The following is a 20,995-nucleotide window of genomic DNA, read 5'->3' as shown; positions in this document are numbered from 1 at the left end:
CCTTGTTTACATAAGTGCTATACAAATAAAAATGCTAGTATTATATTATTACTATAACTTTGTTATATTGATAATTAACCCTCTGGTCGTCAGACTGGTAACATAAAAAAAAGTCGACGTCTGCTTATGATGTATACCCGCAGCTTCCCTGCCCCACTCTTCGTTTGACTTCCTCTGAACGCTGAGTTTTTATCTGGACCATCCACTCCAAAAGTTCTCTTGAATGCTTCTTACTGCCATAGCTTCCACCATACTCCTAGCTGCTGCTCTGTCGCTATGGTCGTTCCCTTCTTTCCGCTCCCTTTTGTTCTGACCGCATCACTTCCTGTGTGACAGTGCTGCAAAGCTGCCAGACACCACAACTCCAGTATACTACAAAATATAGAAAGCTTTCCCTGGTGGCAATAGACTTAATCAGCATTGTGTGAACTTGTTTGGCGAGGGCTTGAACATAACAGACCTTCATTTACACATAAAAGTCCCAAACTGCAGCTTTAAGTTACGATTTATTATCTTGATAAACAAATTTCTCTCCAATTTTTTCTTTTCATAATCAGATTTTATGGGTATTTAATTCACAATTGAACATTTACTGTAGATGTTTTAAGCTTAAATATTTTTAGGCTGCTTTCTTTTCCCCTTTAATGTATAAATCCAGACTGTACTGACATTTGCATGTTACTCATCTCAGCTCTGTTCAGCTTTGAGATCCTAAAGTTTCCAAAGATGCCAGATATGCTTGGCTGAGTGACACAATAATGTGTATAAAACAATAAACACATTTCTTTTTATAGGATGTCATGGTGTAGCTTTATAACATCTTGGATATGAATATTTCGGACACTCGCTGTGCTGTAAGGAAAGAACTGCTTTGTCAAAACTTTGAAGCTACTTAAAGGCAAATTTAAGGCGAGTACCAGGGTTCAAGAGGTTAAATCAATTTTAATAATATAAAGGAGGAAACACATTAAGACTTTAAAGCTTTAAACCCACAGAGGCCGACAGAGAAGAAAAGACAGACACTGCAGCTCAGTATCAGGAGGGCAGCGCTAATAAAGAATTCCTGCAGATTAAATCCAATTTGACTTGAGAAAAAAAAAAAAAAAGCTGCCATCAGCTTTTCTACTGTTATTAAGGGCGAGAAGTGAACAGCGACGTGCTCTGCAGCTCAAGCAGGAAATTAACAACTCACTGACAAATAAGTCATCACCTGAAGAAATAGAGACAGACGTGTTTTTTGTGTTCATATGAGCTGTGTCATGTCTGTTGCTCATCCATTACACTCAGCCAAGGCAGGAGATGTTGGGAAATACATATGATAAAATCTGTCATGGTGGTAAATCCTCTCTACATACTAATGCATTCAGCTCTACTGACAGCAGCAGTGTTCATATATGAAGCAGTCTGCACTATATAATCAATCCAAATGCCAAAATGCTGCAATATTTTACTGAAATGTTGAAGAATTGCTCTCACAGTTTCCTGCAGTGCTTGAGATGAATTCTTCTCATGATGCATTAAGACACCTTAAACTACAGTAGAAGGAAGCAGTGAAAGAAAGAAGCTGTGCGATGACTTACGTTGGTGACAGCGTCGATGTTAGCTCCAGCCAGACAGAGATGACGGACAACCTCAAGGCTCCCGTTGTTGGCAGCCAGGTGGAGGGGAGTTCTGCCATACTGGAGAAAGACAGAAAAATATACAGTTTTTTAAATCTTTGGGGGTCACGTAGCATATCAAAACCGAAAATAACAGGATAATGATCACACAGGAGGAGAACTGGCTGGGCGAAGAACGTCTGGTCCACCTTTAAGGCACGATATATTCCAAAATGGCTGCAAAAGGCCAGGTTATACTGTCTGAATCCACATGGATTTTGTCATCTGCCCATGGCCGTAAAAGGTCCGTACAAAGGATCCTCAAGGACGTGACTATGTTGACGTGGGCAGTATAATGTCGGCTTGCATCTGGCCCTGAACATGGACACACAGCTCTGTTTATAGTTTGAGTACTTTGCTGTATCGTGACTATTTCCTGTGCACTGAAATTACTCACAATCTGCTGGTACTTTGTTCTGCCCTCTCCATATCAAGTTCTCTGGGAGAATCATAACAGCACTAAATAGACTGCATTACCCAAGGGGCATCGGGGGCACTATGTGACGCTCACCTGTTCGCGTTCTTGCCTGCCTGCTTTTCTCTGTCTGCAGCTTGTCTAAGTAACGTTATATTACGATGATGTGGGCCTGGCTCATGGGCAACATGAAGAGAAGACGGACAGAGTCAGATGGTGACACAAGAGAGCTTCGAAAGTAAATTATGGCGTTAACTAAACGCAGGCCAGGAGAAGCAAGCTGTCTAGCAGCAAAGAACCTATTGATGTAAAGACAGCATCAGCTTAAACAACCTGCAGCTACTGCCATCACTAGAGATGAGAAACCCAGTTCATCGTTCACCCACTGTTGGTGACGAACTCATGAAACGTCTCTTGGTTTTTGCCTTTATTTCATAGGACAGCTATGGTGTGAGGGGGACTGACATGCAGCAAAGGGCCGTGGGTTGGAATCGAGCCCGCTGCAACAAGGACACAGCCTTTATATATGGGCCACCTGCTCTACCAGGTGAGCTAGTGGTCGCCCCAGCTCTTGGTTCTTTTGCTTCGCAGACAGTACCCCTCCCACTCCCTGACAGATGTGTTCATGTTTGATCAATTTTGATCAATGAAACTGCCCGTAAAAGGATGTGTTATCAAGGCTCTGATGAGGGTATGAACAAATATTGAGAGCAATCACAAACAGTGTATGAGAGCGGTGCTACAGTTTATAGACCTGGTAGAGTGATAATACACTAAACATGGTCATAAAACAGACTAGAAAAACAACTTGATGTGTTCCAAGTGGCTGAGTGTGAACATCTGCTACATGAAAAATTATATGAAGGTGACTGGCTGCGGCTAAACAGGAAATGCTTGCTTAAATTTGTCTGGGAGGCGAAGTGAATATCTGCAGGACAGATATGAAATAAGAGCATAGCTTTATGTAACCTGCTGCCACTGTGATGTGGACAACAGCAACAGAAACAGTTAAATGGACAATTATAGTGGTCAAATATATCAAAACAGTATTGTAATGGGTGCCCAGTGCTCAGTGGGTTGAGCAGGCACTACGTGTACAAAGGTGACATCCTTGCCACAGCGGCTGCAGGTTCGATTGCAAGCTCTCCAGCTCCTCCTGGGGGACCCGAGGCGTTCCCAGGCCGGAACAGATATGTAATTCCTCCAGCGTGTTCTGGGTCTGCCCCAGGACCTCCTACCAATTCAACTCAGCACCCACATGGTCGTTGCAGGTCCTGCCTTGGTTGCCCTGCCTCTGTATGACTGGTAGAAAAGGAGCTCGGGTGGGGTTTAGAAAAATAAAACTGGTAATCAAAGCAGGAGCACCATGTTGTGTTTACAGCTCCCTCTGTAGTTACCATAATGACGGTGATAATCTCTAACCATCACTGCTTTTCACCACAGTACCTACAGTAAACCCCAAATACTCCTGCAAAAGTTTTCTGTGCCTGAAAATAAAAGACAAGCTTTGGAAATATCAATACCCACTACAAAATGAACTTGTTTGAAAGCAGCATTTCAATCAATTCCCTTTTGTCACAACTTGAAACAACAAGGAGGCATTCATCCTGTTTCATTCTGCTGTAAACAGAACTGGAGACGTTTTCAATTCCATCCTCCTCATTTTTCTCCCCAGTGTCTGCAGCTGACAGCGAACACAAATCCAGGCACAGACTCAGCAACGTGTGATATGCTGCTTTAGATAAGCTTTAAAAAAAACAAACAAACAAAAAAACAAAAACAAAAAAACAAGCAGAAACTGAAAATAATGAATAAATCAAAACATCTCCGGCAGCGCTGTCTTCTCCTGATACACATCACTTCCCTGAACTACCCTGGGAAAAAATGTTTCCAGCGTCGGAGAGAAGCAATCCCATTGCAGAATACATTAAAATGGATGGCGTCAAAATAGAAAGTGAAAAGGCAGGAACATGTGTGGGAAGTCGTGCCTGGCAGAGAGGCAAAGCAAGATGAGATCAACCTGGCATGTGAGAGCTCCCTTAAAGGACCAGTTCACCCAAATAAGAAACAAAAAGCTGCTTAGTGAGCAGATACCAGAATAAAGACTCTTTTCAGGCCAAAAAATGCTCTCAGATTTTCAACGTCAGCTCAAATGAGTCCTGAATTTCAATTACTACCACTATCAATAGATGTGGATTAAATATTTTTACCAGTAATATACTGAATGCCAGATTAATGAGCCCAGTCAAGATTAGATTGGATCACACAGCAAAAATCCTAAGGCTGCATGTATTTACACTTAGAGAAATCCCTTTAATCCCTTTAATATGTTTGCCCTCTATGTTTATTTATCCCTCTGTTTGGCCTGTGATCAGCTCTAGTTTAGCCTGGATGGAACAGCTAACACAACCTGGTCAAAAGTCTGTGGACATTGAAGCCATGTGTGACTGTTAAAACATCTCATTCCTGAACCATGGACATTAATCTGCAGCTGTAACAGCCTCCACGTTTTTGGGAAGGCTTTCCACCAGATGTTCTCTACCATTCATACACAAGAGCATTAGTGAGGTCCAACACTAGCTATGGTTACATGGACAGTATTTCTTTAACCCGACTGAAATCATTCTGATTAGAGATTTGAACTTCACTGTTTACACGAGGGCGGCCCCCTAAAAGTCGACTAAACGTTAGTCAACCAGAAAGGTCATTAGTCGGCAAGATTTCATTGGTCGCTTAGTCGCAGAAAGAAAAAAAAATCTATTAGGAGCTGTGCCTTGTCAAAATAAATCAAAACCTATATGACCGGACCATGTGGGAATTTATTTTGAAAGGAACAACACAGGAAGTGGGTCAGGTTCAATCCAGGGCTGGTACCTGCAGTTATTCCACAGGCTAGTTAATAACATGTCGGGCAGGAAATCCAAAGTGTGGGATCATTTTGAGAAGGTGAAGGACGAACCCAAGGTGATATGTAAACTCATCTTCATTGGTCGACTACAAACATGACGTATCATCTGAAACATGGAAGTAGCTACATGCCCATTAGCCCACAGCGTCATTAACAGGCGGCTCGCTCAGTGTGTGACGTGCACTTGTAGATAAAATATAGGCCTATATTAATGAAGGTTCATTAGTACGGTTTTGTATTTCTCTGTAATGTAGCACAGTGTTAACAATGTTACTGATACTATTCTTTCTCACACCTTCAACTCAAACCACCAAAATATATCATTTAATAATTAAATTAATATCTCAACCCTACTGAAAATTCCTTCTGATCAAGCCAGATCGGGCCAGTGTCCTCTGACTGAAGTGGTTCCATGAGGCATTTTTGTTTGATTGAACTGTGTGACAGTTCTGGAAGCCTAATTGGTGCGGTGGGCAGTGGTTTGCTTACCTTGTTGGGGAGGTCCAGGCTGGCCTTTGCATTACAGATTGCTGTGACGACGGGCAGGTTTCCGTCCTTACAGGCAATGTGCAGCGGTGTGTTGCCATGGCGATCCTGCTGGTCCAGGTGGCAGTGGTGTCTGAGGAGGCAGCGGACCACTTCAATCTGACACCTCCGCACAGCCAGGTGAAGGGCTGTGTGGCCGTCCTGGAGAGCGACACACACACACACAGACACAGACACAGACACACACACACAATGTAAATCCTCTAATCTCACATTATTGTATGTTGCTAACAGCAGGGTAAGTGCGCTTACTCTTTTATTGGTTTTGTTTAAGGTGCATCACGAGAGACTGACATTTAATCTGAAGGATTATTCCATGTATGGTGTTTTAAAATACAGATTTGGGTGCTTTAGATGGCACACAGGAGCTTGCTTTGTCATTAAAAACCTGTATATTCTTTTGAAAAGTTAAGAGTCAGACGAAAATGATATTATGCAAACAAAAGTGCGACTGAGCTGAAGTGTTCAGGTCTGATCACCTTGTCAGTCGCCTCCACATCGGCCTTGTGCTCCACCAGGCACTCCACAATGTCCACAAAGCCTCGAGCAGATGCCGTCAGCAGCGGACTCTCCCCCTCACGGTTCTTTGCGTCCACGTGGCAGCCAGCCTGGCAGAGCGCTCTGGCTACTGGCGAGTATCCATGCCATGCAGCGCAATGCAGCGGGGTCTCCTGCTCCTGGAGATGGAGATGTAGAATGCAAAAGAATAAAAACCTTTGGACCTCTAAAAACACGAGAACATTTTGCTGTATGTGAATGTTTGCATGTGCTTACCCTGTCAGCCAGGTCTGGGTTGGCTCGGATGCTGCACAGGTAGCTCACCACATCCACGTTGCCATAGCGAGCCGCCACATGAAGAGCAGTTTCCCCAGACTAGAGGCCACAACAAAGACTCAACATTAACAAATCATCAGCAATAAAAGTATCCATCAAGGAGCTTACGTCAACCACAACTGAAATAATAGGATGTCTTTACAGTTTTTACGATAATCACTTCCATAACTGAGAACTATTTTGAGGCAGTGACGTCCAAGGATGTTGCAGTCATCCATAACATCATGCTGTTCAGTCATGCCGTTTCCGCTGAGACAGCCACTTTCCCCAAAACCTCCACTCAAACAAGGCATTCAGATTTTTACTGTCCTGTGTGTGCAGACATTGGACTCGTTAGCAATCGATCCATCAGCTTTAACTTTATGGCTGCCAGTCAGAGGGGAAGCTCGTTAGCAGGGAAGCTGCTTATGTGAAACAACACCCAAGGCGCTGTGTTAGCTTGTAGGTGGGAAAGTGAACCGCTCAAAATAGCATCGAACTGATGTTGGAGAAACTTTACAGATCTAATTAATTAGGGGGATTACGTAAAAGCACAGCAGATAGGAGAGGCTGTTAAAAAAGGTGTTGAAAGGTCTTTCCCTTTCTCATATGACAATTATCTGGTTCCGCTCTGACACCTCAGCTTGTGATTTCAGGGTTATAGAGTAATAAAGTAAGATGAAACTTTAATGTTGCTCTGACAGAAGAGGACACCACCGGCGGGTAGAATGATTGAAGAGATTGGAGAAAATGCTTTTGGGATTTCGTCTGCCCGAGCCTGCTCTGTGATGGAGGCTACACCAGCATCAAAAGCAAACACACACACACACACACACAAAACCCATCGTTCTCAGCAAGACCTGTTTCTATAGCAACAGCAAATAAGCTGATAAAATGCCAGAGTAACTGGTTTCTCCCCAGGTGCTTACTGTGGCGAATGTGTGTGTGTGTGTGTGTGTGTGTATGTGGGCATTTTCGGAGAATCAAAGTAATGCCCCTCAAGAGGTTGGATGGGTGGGAGTGTGTGAGTAATTGCTAAGAGATAACAGAGTGTGGTGAGTAGTAGTAACTATGTGTGTTTCTGCACATGTGTGTGTGTGTGCTGGGAGGAAAAGGAGGCGCTTGAGTCACCTTATCTTGAACATCCAGAGGGCATTTCTTTTCATGGAGGAATTTCAGGGTCTCGACGTGGCCGTGTCTCGCTGCGTAGTAGATGGCGTTGGCTCCACTCTGAAGGTTTCAAGAGAGAAAGAAATTCCAGGATTTATCCCTGACCTTTACTAGAAAATTAAGCTCCCTGGGAATGTGTCTGCAGCCCGATGATATGAACACATCCTCCTAAAATACTGCACACAACATTTTCTGACAAAGAGCTTGAAACTATTTTGAGGATGTGCTCGCAGTTAAACCACCAGAGCTGAACTAGCCAGCTTCTTGTTGAATGATTTACAAAACACCAAACGCTTCCAGATGTACAACAGGAAAGAAGTGTAAGAGATTCAGTGAGAGAATTGATCAAACTTGAATGAGGACTATGGTCAAAGTACTCAGGTGTATACTCTACTTTTATAAATGCTCATGTTGCTACCTTTCAAAACAAAACCACAAAAGAAAAATACTTCTCTCCACAGGGCTTGGTGACGTTGTAAAATCAATATCACACCATCAGGTATCAAGAAAATATTACAATGATGATGTTTACGTGCACACTAATATCCCACTATTATTCCAAATTTGAAACGGTTCACATAAAACTAAGTGACGCATTTTCTGACATGTGATATGCCTATATTATTCAAGTTTTAGGAGCATTATTTGGACCTATTTGGACATTGGACATAGGGGGTGGCATGGTTGTATAGTGGTTAGCATTGTTGCCTCACAGCAAGAGGGTTTCTCGTTCAAACCCGAGGTGGGGGAGCCCCTCTGTGCGGAGTTTGTATGTTCTCCCCATGTCAGGGTTTTCTCCAGGTACTCCAGCTTCCTCCCACAGTCCAAAGACATGCAGGTTAATTGGTGACTCTAAATTGTCCGTAGGTGTGAATGTGAGTGTGAATGGTTGTCTGTCTCTGTGTGTCAGCCCTGTGATAGTCTGGTGACCTGTCCAGGGTGAACCCCGCCTCTCACCCAGTGTCAGCTGGGATAGGTTCCAGTCCCCCCGCGATCCCTAACAGGAAAGCTGTCACGGAAAATGACTGAATGAATCTTAGTTGGGTTTTTTGCTGCAGTTTGCTCCACACAGCCTCCTGCCTGTTAGCGGTCACAAAAACCAACTAGCCCATAGTCTGCAAGGCTGTGGGGTAAAGATACATGCCCAAAAGAAAAGCCCAAATTCCTAGCTGTAGGTAAAAACACACCTATTTTCAAACATCGTGAAAGACTCGGCTATCAAATGGTCCAAATATCGCAATGTCAAACTTTTCAAGAATGTGGTTTAGGGATTTAAGGCGGAGGCTGTGTTCACACGGTCAAACAAGCCGGCCACTGGTAGAAAACTTTTGAAGTCCTATTTTGATGTAAAGAAGCAAAATGTCACAAGTAGCTCTAGCACTCAATCCATCCAGTTTCATCTGCTTATCTGTGGCTAGGTCGCAGAGGCAGCAAGGCTGAGCAAGGTACTCTAGATCAGTGGTTCTCAACTGGTGGGTCGTGATCCAAAAGTGGGTCGCAGGTCCATTCTGAACAGACCACAAGTGACTCGCAAATGTGCAGTGAATTTCTGACACAAAGCATTTATTTTGAAGCACTGTTTCTGCACTCTAGCTCAACGACATGGGTAAACGCAAGTATGACACTGAATGTGTTTAACTGTGTGGACCTTGAACTAATGACGAAGGAAAAATCTGGACCCTGTGGCTGGACCAGTTGGGACCACTGCTCTAGACGTCCCTCTCCCCAGCAACACTTTCCAGCTCCTCCTGGGGATCACATGGCGCTCCAAGGCCAAATGAGATATGTAATCCCTACCAGTTGGATGTGCCTGGAAAACCTCTAACAGGAAGCGCCCAGGAGGCACCCTGTTTAGACGTGCCAACCAACTCAACTAGGCCCTTTTGATGCGACGGAGCAGCGGCTCTACTCTGAGCTCCCTCCAGATATCTGAGGCTGAGCTCTATCTTTTGGTCACTACCCAAAGCCATTTTCTTTATTTTGACATGATGAATGACTTGTTGATCAGAGTATGCATGGCTGCATATGAACTGGAATATTAGAGGAATGTTCATTTTACCTAGAAGGAAAGGAAAATTGTCTTTACGGAAATAAGGGCAAAAACCGGAATTTTTGTGCATGTAAACATAGTCATGGTGGCAAATCACATACAAGAAAGTAAGACAGGTTTTCAGTCAATAAAGTTGGTTGAACTGGTCTGCACTGCAGCCATAGACTGTATGGATATAACTTGAGCTCCTAAGATCGGTTGATCCACAAACAATTAATTGCCAATAATTTAAATAATCAGCAAGTTGTTTGTCATTTTAAAATAAAAATGCCAAAAAATAAAATAAAATAAACAAAAATATACTTAAAATAATAATAAATAGAAACATAAAACAATAAATAAATGAAAAATAAAAATATTTCATTTGATTTGAATATTTGCTGTTTCTCTTTGTCGTCTGCGACAGTAAACTGAAAATCTTTTGGTACATGCTCATTATATCTCAATGGAATTCAACTGAAAGTCAAATGACCATAATATCAAATCATTGCTCAGCTTTAATTTTCTAACACATGATCTTAAACCAAAACAGTGACAGCAATATTTAAAGTTATTTTAATATTTGCAAATCATTTTTTTATATTTGTCTTATAGTTTTCATATTTTGAAGCTGTTGTGTTGGTACAGACGGATAAATTGAAGGATAAAGTATCTGTCTTTATAAAGATGATTATCAGACTACTTAAAACATGTGTGTGCAGCAAATGCTCGTCTCTACAGTGCAGTACTGAGTGCAATGAGTTTATGGATACATTTATAACGTGGATCGCCACCGTCATAATCCAAATGACAGTCTGTCACATTACTGCAGCTCCGACGCCTTTAATTCATGTCTGTTAACCTCCACAGCTGGCTGTCACAGCCACACTGATTAGACCGAACAGATGAGTTTACCTTGTCATGGGCCTGGATCTCTGCACCTTTCCTCATCAGCACCTCGATGATCTGAATGTTGCCACAGCCGGCTGCAATCAGGAGGGGAGGAGTCCCATGCTGCAAGGTAGGCACACAGGGTAACTTTTAGTTTTCAGTGACCATGATGTGTTTGTGTATCTTGAATTTGTGCTACAAAACCTCAATCTGACAGCATGTAACTATTACAACTTAACAATATTTGGAAATAGGCTGATTTTCTCCCACAGGTTCTTAAAAAGTTCAGGAGATGAATCTGCATGGACGTATCTCAGGTTTTAGACAGTATGTGTCTTAAAGTGTCAGCACAGTGATGAAGATACAAGCTGAGGTAATAGAAAAGAAGGAGAAAGGATGGCAGAAAATAGAAAGATGACTCTGCTCTGAGCTTAAACACAGAGCAGAGTTAGAAATCTGGCAATTACCAGCACTAACTCTGGTCCTTACAGAGCTCTCTCAAGCTCTCTGTCACTAACTATAGTGTTATTCTCCTCCTCCTTCTCACATCACTATTTTCTTATGCTCCCACTCCTCTTTTTCTACCCGTTTCCATATTTTCCTCTACACTTCGCTGAGTTTAATAACATCATGTCCCCCCATCGCCCATCATCTGTCAACAAACAGCATCTCTCCTCCAGTGAAACAGTGAGCAGAATGATGACGAGGGAGGTGCTGAGTCTGGATGCAAAACTGCAATTCATAACCCACTCTCTCATTAAATGTCTGCAAATGTGGGTCTTTCTAACTCAGCATCATCTCTGTATGTTCTTTTCTTTCGACAAATACGCATAAATAAAAACTTAATAAAGTGGGAACTGACGCACCTGAACTGTCTGTAATTATCATTAACATTTTTACACTTCAAGAAGGCACAATTCTTTTTTTGTGGACTATTTCAACCTGTCCTCCACCTCAAAACATTAATTTCTGTTTTCCATTTCAATGTCTTCCACACAGATTAGTGTCTGAGATTACTAAGGATGACAAATTGGTTCTTTCTGGCTGATAATTTTCCTTTTAATGTGCAGAAAGCTCTTCTGTTTATGATGGTCGTAACGAAGAGGCTTATCTGTTACCTGCCTGTTTTCACACAGTGTTTGAACTTCATGACTTCTTCCTTATCCCTGAGGAAAACTTGCTAAAACACAACTGGCTCAGGTGAAAAAATTGTGATTTAGCTACAGTTTTTGAGTTATACGAACAACAACGACTGTGAAAGTATGTGACTTTCCTGCATGCCAGTATTACATCATAGGAGTATCTTTGTTCTGACTAGACGGAGGCTTTGAAGGGATAGTTTGGATTTTTTGAAGTGGAGCTTTTTGAGTTGCTTATAGTCAGTGTATTACCTACAGTAGATGGCAGTTGCCACGGCCCCAGTTTGGAGAAGCAGACAGGAGTACCACTATGGAAGCTAACGAATGTACTGCTGTGGACACGGGCAGCAGCAAAATATATTTTAGCCACTTAAAAAATCAGTCCAGATTTCTCCTTAGTCATTAGTTCGAGGTCCACACTGTAATATATTCTGCGTCATACTTGAGTTTGGCCACGTAGTCGAGCTAATTTGCTGTCTCTGTCAAGTGGCTGTGCGTTAGCCACTCACTCTACAGCAGGAAACAGCACTTCAAATTAAAAGCTCTGTGCTGGAAATTCACTGTACTTGAAAATAAAGTGTGTTTTTTACAATTTACACTGCTTAACTTGCCGTCAGACAGCCGTTTTCAGACGGGGAACTAAAGCCGTTACATTCGTTTATGTGTTCTCTTCGAAGTCACCAGACTCCATTGACAAAAACACTAATTTTACCTCACAGAACACGGGAGCTGTCGGTCTACCACTGTATCAGTCAGTTAGTTTGTTTGTGTAATTGTGTGACTTTGGTGAATCTGAACCGACCATTTAAAACACCAAAGTCACATGGTAACACAAACACACTAATCAACTGATGCAGCAGTAGACTGTCAGCTCCCGTGTTCTGTGAGGTAAAATTGATGTTTTTGTCAATGGAGTCTGGTGGCTTTGAGATAACGTTCCAGTTCCCTGTCGAAAAAGAACTGTCTGATGGCAAGGTGAAAGTATTCTAGATACAGCGTACACTGAGATTGGCCTTTTAGGTGGGCCTGTTTTTTAGGTGGCTTTGATACATTTTGCTGCCCCCATCTACAGCAATGCATTGCTTAGCTTCTGTGGTGGTGCTCCTGCTTGCTTCTCTAAACTGGTGGTGCATTGACCACCATCTACTGAAGATAATATGCTGACTATGGATAAGTACCTCATAAAACCCCACTTCAAAAAATCCAAACTATCCCTCTTGAAAAAAAAAAAAAAAAAAAAAAAAAAAAAAATCAAACAAACTCCGTCTCCTCGTCTTTGCTTCAATCATCATCCTAAAATGAAGCATGATCTTGTGATCACAAACTTCCATTCAGTTCCTAAAAAAGGCCGTCAGACTGGCTCCAGGGAAAGACATGTGGACACTGACAAAACCAGACCCGACCAATCAGCTGCCTCAGTGATGATACTGAACTGAACTGAAGTCTGTGTTTGTGGGAAAGTGACCTGCACGGCGAACTTTTATAGACATGGCATTCTTTCAGCTAACATAAGTGCTGTCATTTTTTTTGTGTTTGATTTTCTGACAGTTATAAGTTTGGATTTATTATAAAAACAACACAGAAAACATTTCACATATCTCATAAATAATAAATCATTATCAAAAGACAGGGTTGATACTACATATGTTCAATATGTCTGTGTTGGTCACCTTGTTTGGCTGGTTGACGTCATAACTGTTCAAGGAGCCCAGCAGGTGCTGCAGACCTGGCACGTTGTCGTCGTTTATGGCGTGGATGATGGCCTTCATCACAAAGGAGTCTTCCTCGTCCTAGACGGGTGGGAAAGATAGTTATTACTCTTCTACTGTTCACGGGATGATGATCTAATCCTGTGAACATTAATCCTGTGAATTCTTTCTATCACATGCTCCCCGCTAAGTCTCTCTTTCATCTTTACCCTCACGCATGAATACACGCAGAAACAAATAGACTTTTCTTTTGCGTCTGCAGTTCAGGTTCAACATAAATCATTACTTTTTTTTTTCTTCCTATTGCTGACATTTGACCCAGTAACCTTCATCCAGAGTCAGCTGGACGGCACAGAAATCAGCTGTGACGCTCTGCTGCACAAAGAGACGAGGAGGAAAGAGGCAGGGAGGTGGGGAGGAGGGAGCAGAGGAGGGGAGGCTGAGGTGGCGTTTGTTCTGCCAAGCGTGACACTCCGGCTACATTCCTCAACATAACCTCCCTGCTGGGGAAGCCATGACTAAACCACCTCAGAGGGGCTGCAAACACAACACAAACACGTACGGGAAGCAAACCGCCTGCTGGGGATTCGCTGTCAGCTCAGTTGTTTGGGATTTTTACCTTCGAAAAATTGCAAGTCATGACACAGGACGGAGAGGTTTTACCAATCTACTTAATTTCTCTTTGATGTGAAATATTTTCAGAGTAGGCCTCCACTTCAGAGTCTTTCCAACAAAAGAAGACAACATCCACAAAGCATCTGTTTCTCTCCATCTTGACTCCTTGTGACACATCTGGTCCTGGACAACAGTCTCCACAACAAAAACAAAACAACAACGGCTTTAAAACACAAGGAAGGACTTTGGTATCCGGGAAACAAAGATGTGGTCCTGCATGACTAAAAGTTCAGCGGCAGACAGACTGAGAAAAATAGGGCAGGCAGCGGGAATGAGTAATGCTCCTCTGTCCCTCAAGAAGTTATTTTTGAGGTGTTTTGTAAAGGTGACTAAACCTTATGTGCCCGTTACCTCTGCAGGCTATTTCTCCAAAGTATGTCGCTCTTAACCCACAGTCACCCTCCTCTCTGTGAGTCTCTCTCACTGTTAATTTGTGTTGCAGAGATTAGACGATTAGTTGACTGACAGAAAAGTGTGATAACTGATTAATCATTAAAGTCATGGATGAAAAATGTTTCAACTCTCGACTTGTTTTGCTTCATTTCAGTGTGAATTAGTTAAAGGGGCTCTGTGTCAACTATCTAGTGTCTGAGTTGTCTGGACACATTTAACATGTGCCCTTTATCCATTGTCACTCTTGGCCATGCCGAGTAAAGTCATGCCGCACCGATTTGTGTTTCCATTGTCAGTTTAGATATGCCGTGCAACACCAAGCAGCGCCAGAGATGGACCTACTCTGGAGTAGGTCCAAAAGTCTGGCTGCCCGCCCTCAAGTGGACAGCAGTGATGTCTTGCGACTGCAGCCAAACGATGACCCCCGTTTCCCCCCCCAAACACACGTGTGTGTTGCGAGACTCTTGTCACCTCTGTCTGCAGGAGACCAGAGAGAAAGGCGTCTTTAAAAGTCTCTGTGTTCAGCTCTCAGTGCTTTTGTAGCCTCTAACTGAATCTCTGTGGTTTGGAGTTTAGTATCTCTCCTGCATCCTGTTTTTACTTTAGATATCTGCTTGATTTTACTGTGTCATGTTCGCTATTCGACATGTTAGAAGTTGTGTCAAGTTGCTGCTCGAAAAGTCAACATTTCCTTCTTTGCTGCTTCACAATAAAAGTTTATACATAAAAAATAACAGTGGACTTTTATTGTGAAGAATCTATAGGAAATTAAATGTGTTATTACTGAATTAGTGGAACTTTATTAGCGGCTTTCCTTCAATAAAGTCAAGTCTAATAATTCAGCAGGGAGGAAAGTGAAAGCAGGAACAGCCACAGTGAGACGTTGATGAAGAGCTGCAGACAACAGGCTCTTACTGCACCTCTGCAAGCAGCTCACCTCCAGCAGGTAAACTTCTTTTACCTGCCCTGCTGTGTGATGGAAAAACACATGCAGTAAAAATAACAGGGGACTTTATTCATGGATGAGCCTGCTGCTTTTAAACGTCATCACCCAAGACAAGCCATCATCAGTTTAAGACACACGCAAGCAGGTAGCCCTGTTGTAATGGAAATGCAAATCCCTGCTGTGCCGGGTTGACGCTCCAAACCAATCCATGACTGTCGAAAAGGAGCAATAGAAGTGGCTGAGCTGGCAGCCAGCAGCAAATGGTACTAACTCCATAAACAGCACTTAACAACTGCAACAGTGCTGACAGAGCTAACGGTGTTAACCAGGGGGAAACTGGAGGGTGGGTGCATGCTACTGCAATGACGCTGTCCCAATATCAGTGGTAACTGCTGCAATAAAAAAGCCACAGCTATGAGCACTAACATGCACACGTGGTCAGACAGTCCTACGCAAGAAACAACAGAGAAGCTCGGATTATAACCCACACATACAGAGCGTGACTTCGCTCAGGGTGCTATCACTCATCTGTATGTTCACATAGCAAATAGTTGTTTCTGAATGTCACATATTGAACCTTTAAGCCACATCTGAAAAGCAATAAACCATTCTAGATTTCTTCAGCTTTAAATGGCAACATACAAACTGCAGTTTGCAACATGAGATGAACAAACACAATGATTGTGTCACATGCACGATCATGCGAGAGTAGAAAAAATCATTCTGCTATTGGCGAGCAACAGTCCTTTGTGCAACGAAACAATGCCAACATCTCTGATTGGCTTCTTCTCCATAGCAACAGCTGCGAGACTCGTGAGTATTGTAGTATTATAGAGTCATCCTCCATGCCAAGCAGACTGGAAACACATGGTTTCAAAGCTGAAATATCAAACTTGATGGCTGTGACAAAAAACCCGTAGTATCACTGAATCATCCAGGTGTGTCTATGGTGAGAAAACTGAGGTTATCAGGAAAATAAAACTTAATACCCACTTCTTACTCTACTTCGGCTCATTTTAAAGACTAAACAATTATTCCAAAAAAATGACTGGCAGATTAATGAATGATGAAAATAATCATTAGCCGCAGTCCTACTACTAACACTTTCTCAGCTCTCTGATGTGTGCACTTCCTCCCACTCTCTGATACAGAGCCTCTAACACAAACAGCTTCTTAGTTGAAAATTTACAGAGGGGCCGCTGCACTAAAACAGATCTCTAAGTCTTTAAGTAAAGCACTTAACCCTGGAGCTGCTCAGCCAATAAAGACAGCGATCTATTAGAGAGCTTGTGCTGTTGCTGCAGCTCCATTTCCAGACTACAGGGGGCGCTTCGTTCTACCTGCCAGCTCACCTGTGATACGAGGAAGTTGCTGCGTAATCTTCTGATGAGGAAACAGGCCTGGCCTTGGCCTGCTGGCAGCGCTTTGTAAATGATTAAGCCTATCACTGAGGCTGCAGTGTTTACATCGCACGGGCTGGACAGTATCAACACATAGACACATACATAACATAAAAGCTTGAGTACTAACTCAAACAAACTGACTTGTACATTCACACAAGTTTCCTTCACACATTCCTGTGAGCTCAATCTGGTTTTAAGGTTACACACACACACACACACTGAAATTCCAACAATTCTACAAACACCTGACCTGTGGCACTGTGTGGGAAACGAGGAACAGATCAATTACACGTAGGAGCTCAAGATTCTCAGAGAGATTGTCGAGCTAGAAATACCAGAGCTGTAACTGAGAGCTTGGGGTCCTAATAAGAAAATGCACTTCAGTAAAAGCAATCTGAAACTCATTAAGCCGCCTGTCTCCTGTCAATTATGTTGATTTGGTTTATATTAAAGATAGGACAAGACTGCAGAGATAAAAGTAATGGCTCTTCTGTTGTAGATGTTTTTCCTCGAGTGCAATTTAAAGTGTTGTTGGTGTCAATAGCTGCAAACCCAATCAACTTAATGAATTTGCTGTAGTAAAGATTAACAATCCTGCCTGCTCTCTGCTTTAATGCCTGTTTGTAATTGTTCAGAGACAACAGAGAAGCGGCTCTTACCAGCGTGTCATCACTGCGTGCCACACTTATGTTGCTTCTGGACAGGAAGGAACGGGACAGCCGGTTGCATAAGGAGATCAGCCGGACAGATTGCTGGAAAAGAGGAGAAGAAGAACGGCGGTTCATGAGTGAGTACAAGTAGAACAGGTTAACGTCAAGTCGTGTTCAGGGGACCGTGAATGGGCGGGCAGGTGCAGACATAAAGCAATTTTCTGCTCCATTTACATCAACTTTACTCATTGTGATTCATCCTTTGATAACCCATTGTCCTTCAGACTGTTCGGCGACTTGACTCTGGACTTTTGCCTGCTATGCACTGGTAAATTGGATGCTGAGGTTGTGCAGTACAGAGTTAGTGTGCAAAATCTAAAATAACTCAATTCAGAGTGTTTCATTTGGCCCTCACTGAGCACTTTGAGGCGAGTGAGTCTGCAAACACAAACACAAACAAAACATTCACTTACACACATAAAAAAGATACGATAATGTAAAAAAAGAGCTGAACTACACAAGTGTTAATGCCAGAAACCAGTCTGTGACAGGGCAACAACACATTATTATTAATGCTCAAACATTTATCACAAGGTAAACACACCACCTCTTGCACCGGAGTCTAATGGCTCCTAAAATCAAACCAAACTTCCTTCTATTTGTTTTATACACAGGCAATCTAAAGTGCATTCCCCTCAGTTTATGTGCCTTTTTGGGGACTTGTACGGTATTAAGCTACGCAAGGGCTCTCTGTGTTTTCTCACTAATTTTAGAGATGAGTTTAAAGCTGGGGAAGGCAGTTTTATTTTGGCGTCTTTGGGCAAAAATCCCATAATAAACTTTGAGCATATTGTAATTAAAGTAGAGTAAGAGAATACTAAACTTCTGCACCTCCGCTTAGCTCTGTTTTCAGAAAATCTAGGCCGGGATGGGAGACTGGCTGATTACAGGTCAGAGAGAGGGCGTTCCTAATGCACGTTCATGTCCCTATGGTGAAAGCCTGATTCAGTGGTGGAGAATCCAGCAGAGTAATTTGCAATTCCAGCATTGGCAACGACTGCAAAGCAACCCAAAAAAAAGGAAGACAGACTTATCATAAAGTGTCTAAAAGAGAGCGTGACAATAAACAAAGCAAACAAAGTGTCAACATCAGCAAAGTGTTTCAGAGGTGGACAGAAAATGTTTGTAAGAGTTTCGCCTGCTGCTCACAGCTGCAGCTTCGGGTTCATGTTTTGGTAGCGAACATTAGCTAGAGCCTCGAATCACAGTGTGTCCTCTGCGTCACTCCCCACCGCTACAGACCAGGGGAAGCAGCTCCAGAGATTGACCCCTAGATGGCAGCTGCAGCAACCTCAATCCAGCCAGTGCAAAACCCTAACCCTGACACAGTCCCAACTTTCTGTCGCAGCCGCCAACCAAAGATGCTGAGCTAATGCTCCACAGTGGTGGGGAGCGAGGCAGAGGGATGGTGGGGTGGCTAGCTAGCCAATCTTTGTCTCATTTGTGGTCTGATAACAGAAAGAAAGCAGGGCAAGAAGAGGATGAGCAAATGCGCTGCTGGCAAGGCAGGTGCACAGCTCCACGGACCTGCTTCTCCCTCCGGTGTTGTGTCAGAACCCGGTTCCCCCTTGGGCTGTGTCTCTCCTACTGTTTCCCACAGAGCTCTGCCCCGCTTGAAAGGCGAAGGAAGCCCGTATGTGGAAGGACGTCGCCTCTGAGATGTAGAATGTGTATTATAGGAGAGAAACACACATTTCAGGACCGCTGACTTGTATCATCAGAACAGACATGTCCTGTGATTTTCAGCCTCCTAGAGGGGGGACAATACCTGACAGTAATATTCTCAGCGGTCAGGATATGCCTGCTGTAAAGGGTAAATATAATCACAGAAGGCTGTTCTGATTATACAAGTCAGCAGTGTAAAGCTCAAGCATGTGGGGGCCTCCTTTCATATTTAAGCTGTCAAGATGCCCCCCGCCACAGGCCTTTGCCACCTTGGTCTCGAAAAAACCCAGGGAAAACCGTGGAAGCACATGCATATGCCTTTGGTCATCCGGTGGGAGGGGCTTAGGACAGAGAGGGTAGAGGTGCAGGAGGAGGGTGTATTTTCAAATTCTGATATTTTTTGTTTGCCTTTAACTCTACATACCCTAGCTTTGACAGCACATTGCAGTCAGTGCTTCTCTGTTCAAGAAAGGAGAAGCCTTTTCGACTTCAAATCAACAGAGTGCGGCCTTCATGACAGCTGGATTTTATTCGCTCTGTTCATTAAATCTTTTTAATTAAAGTATGGTGTGATATTCCATCAACCTGACACCTCTTAAATCTCACTTTAACAAACAACAAATATACTAAAGTCTCTGCTTTGTCATGTTTTAGTGTCAGTTTTGCATGTAGGAGTAGATAAAGTCAAATCAAGGTGACTGCAAAGCCAGAAGCTTTCAGTGTGCCAGACTCCAGCATGAAGACAGAGGCATGGCATGACAGGACCGCCAAACCACCACAGATAAACACTCCCTGCATTTCTGTCAGGCTAAGATGTGATACTGGGTCAGCTGTGACAAACCAAAACAGACAAGGAGACAACCACGAAAGCAGCACTGGCGGTAAATCTGATGGTTATGGCGATGCCTGCAGCAATTTTGGTGACATCAAAGAACGTCTGAGGAGGCAAGAAGCTGTCAAAGTACAGTGTTCTGGGGATGTCACGACTTACTAAGTTTTTTGTCTTTCGTGATGCTTTAGGGACAGTATCAGAGAAAAGCACTTACTTTCCATTTTCTCCGAGCTGCAAACTTCTTGAACTTCTCCATATTGACAGCTGACTCCTTTCTGCTCAGTGCTTGTTGAGTGTCTTTTGGCTGATTTCACAACACAACAAATGCATTGACAGAAAAAAAAAAAAGGCTTATTAAAATATTCTTGGCAAGATCACTTTGGTACAGAATCAATCAGCTGAGGCTTGGCAACATTCAGCTTATAAATCCAAGCTGTTTCTAACATCAACTACTACCTCAAAATAATAAATTTATATTTTACAGGACTGTGAATGTTTTAAATAGAGATGACATCAGTCGGCTATAGAAAAGCAGAGTCCAACCTTGATCCAAGGGTGCTGGAGGCTGTCCTGAATCGTCATTCTCTTTCTGCAGATAGAAAAAAATATTAAATATAAAAAAAGGATTGTCTTTTAATATTTAGCAGTTCAAGAGTTCAGTGTTTTCTGGCGTGATTCAGCATTTTAACACTCAAAGCAATGACTATTTATGGCCACAGACACAGTTCACTTCTATCCAAACAATATATTAACGTCAATGATTTTACCTGATGTCATTGGCATCATCAATGTGCTTTATTTTTAAGATCAGGAAATATGCCCTCATTCATGGGTGATGTGTGACATAAAAAGATCCAACTGACCCTTCGCTAAGGTCCAGGTGCCAGAGCCAGACACGGTTCATCTGCACGCACTGCGATGCCACACAGCTGGTTCAATATCAGTAAAGCTTCCCTTTATATTCATTGTCTTGTGTGGCGATCAGCAGTGATGTGGTGGTTCACTTTTACACTGTGATCTGTAGCCTATAGTTCGGCTTTAGCTTCTAACTATCTTTGTCTTTTTAACCTGTTGTTGCTGCTGAGTCAGTTTG

General features: G+C 42.9%; 1 protein-coding gene across 2 annotated transcripts in view; it reads right to left on the bottom strand.

Moving 5' to 3' along the window:
• The window catches only part of dapk1 (death-associated protein kinase 1), a 119,101-nt gene that overhangs the window by 24,610 nt on the left and 73,496 nt on the right, over nt 1-20,995 (bottom strand). For both annotated transcript variants that reach the window (XM_050051809.1, XM_050051810.1), the window contains exons 9-18: nt 20,446-20,491; nt 20,117-20,206; nt 17,355-17,447; nt 13,240-13,359; nt 10,455-10,553; nt 7,472-7,570; nt 6,302-6,400; nt 6,007-6,204; nt 5,471-5,668; nt 1,581-1,679 (exon numbers count right to left, since the gene is read on the bottom strand). In XM_050051809.1, coding sequence (XP_049907766.1) covers nt 1,581-1,679; nt 5,471-5,668; nt 6,007-6,204; nt 6,302-6,400; nt 7,472-7,570; nt 10,455-10,553; nt 13,240-13,359; nt 17,355-17,447; nt 20,117-20,206; nt 20,446-20,491 — 1,141 coding nt within the window. The remainder of the gene's footprint in view (nt 1-1,580; nt 1,680-5,470; nt 5,669-6,006; nt 6,205-6,301; nt 6,401-7,471; nt 7,571-10,454; nt 10,554-13,239; nt 13,360-17,354; nt 17,448-20,116; nt 20,207-20,445; nt 20,492-20,995) is intronic.

Source organism: Epinephelus moara, chromosome 8 (genome assembly GCF_006386435.1).
Source record: "Epinephelus moara isolate mb chromosome 8, YSFRI_EMoa_1.0, whole genome shotgun sequence".
In the NCBI taxonomy this organism is placed as follows: domain Eukaryota; kingdom Metazoa; phylum Chordata; class Actinopteri; order Perciformes; family Serranidae; genus Epinephelus; species Epinephelus moara.
This window is presented reverse-complemented; position numbering and strand designations above follow the sequence as displayed.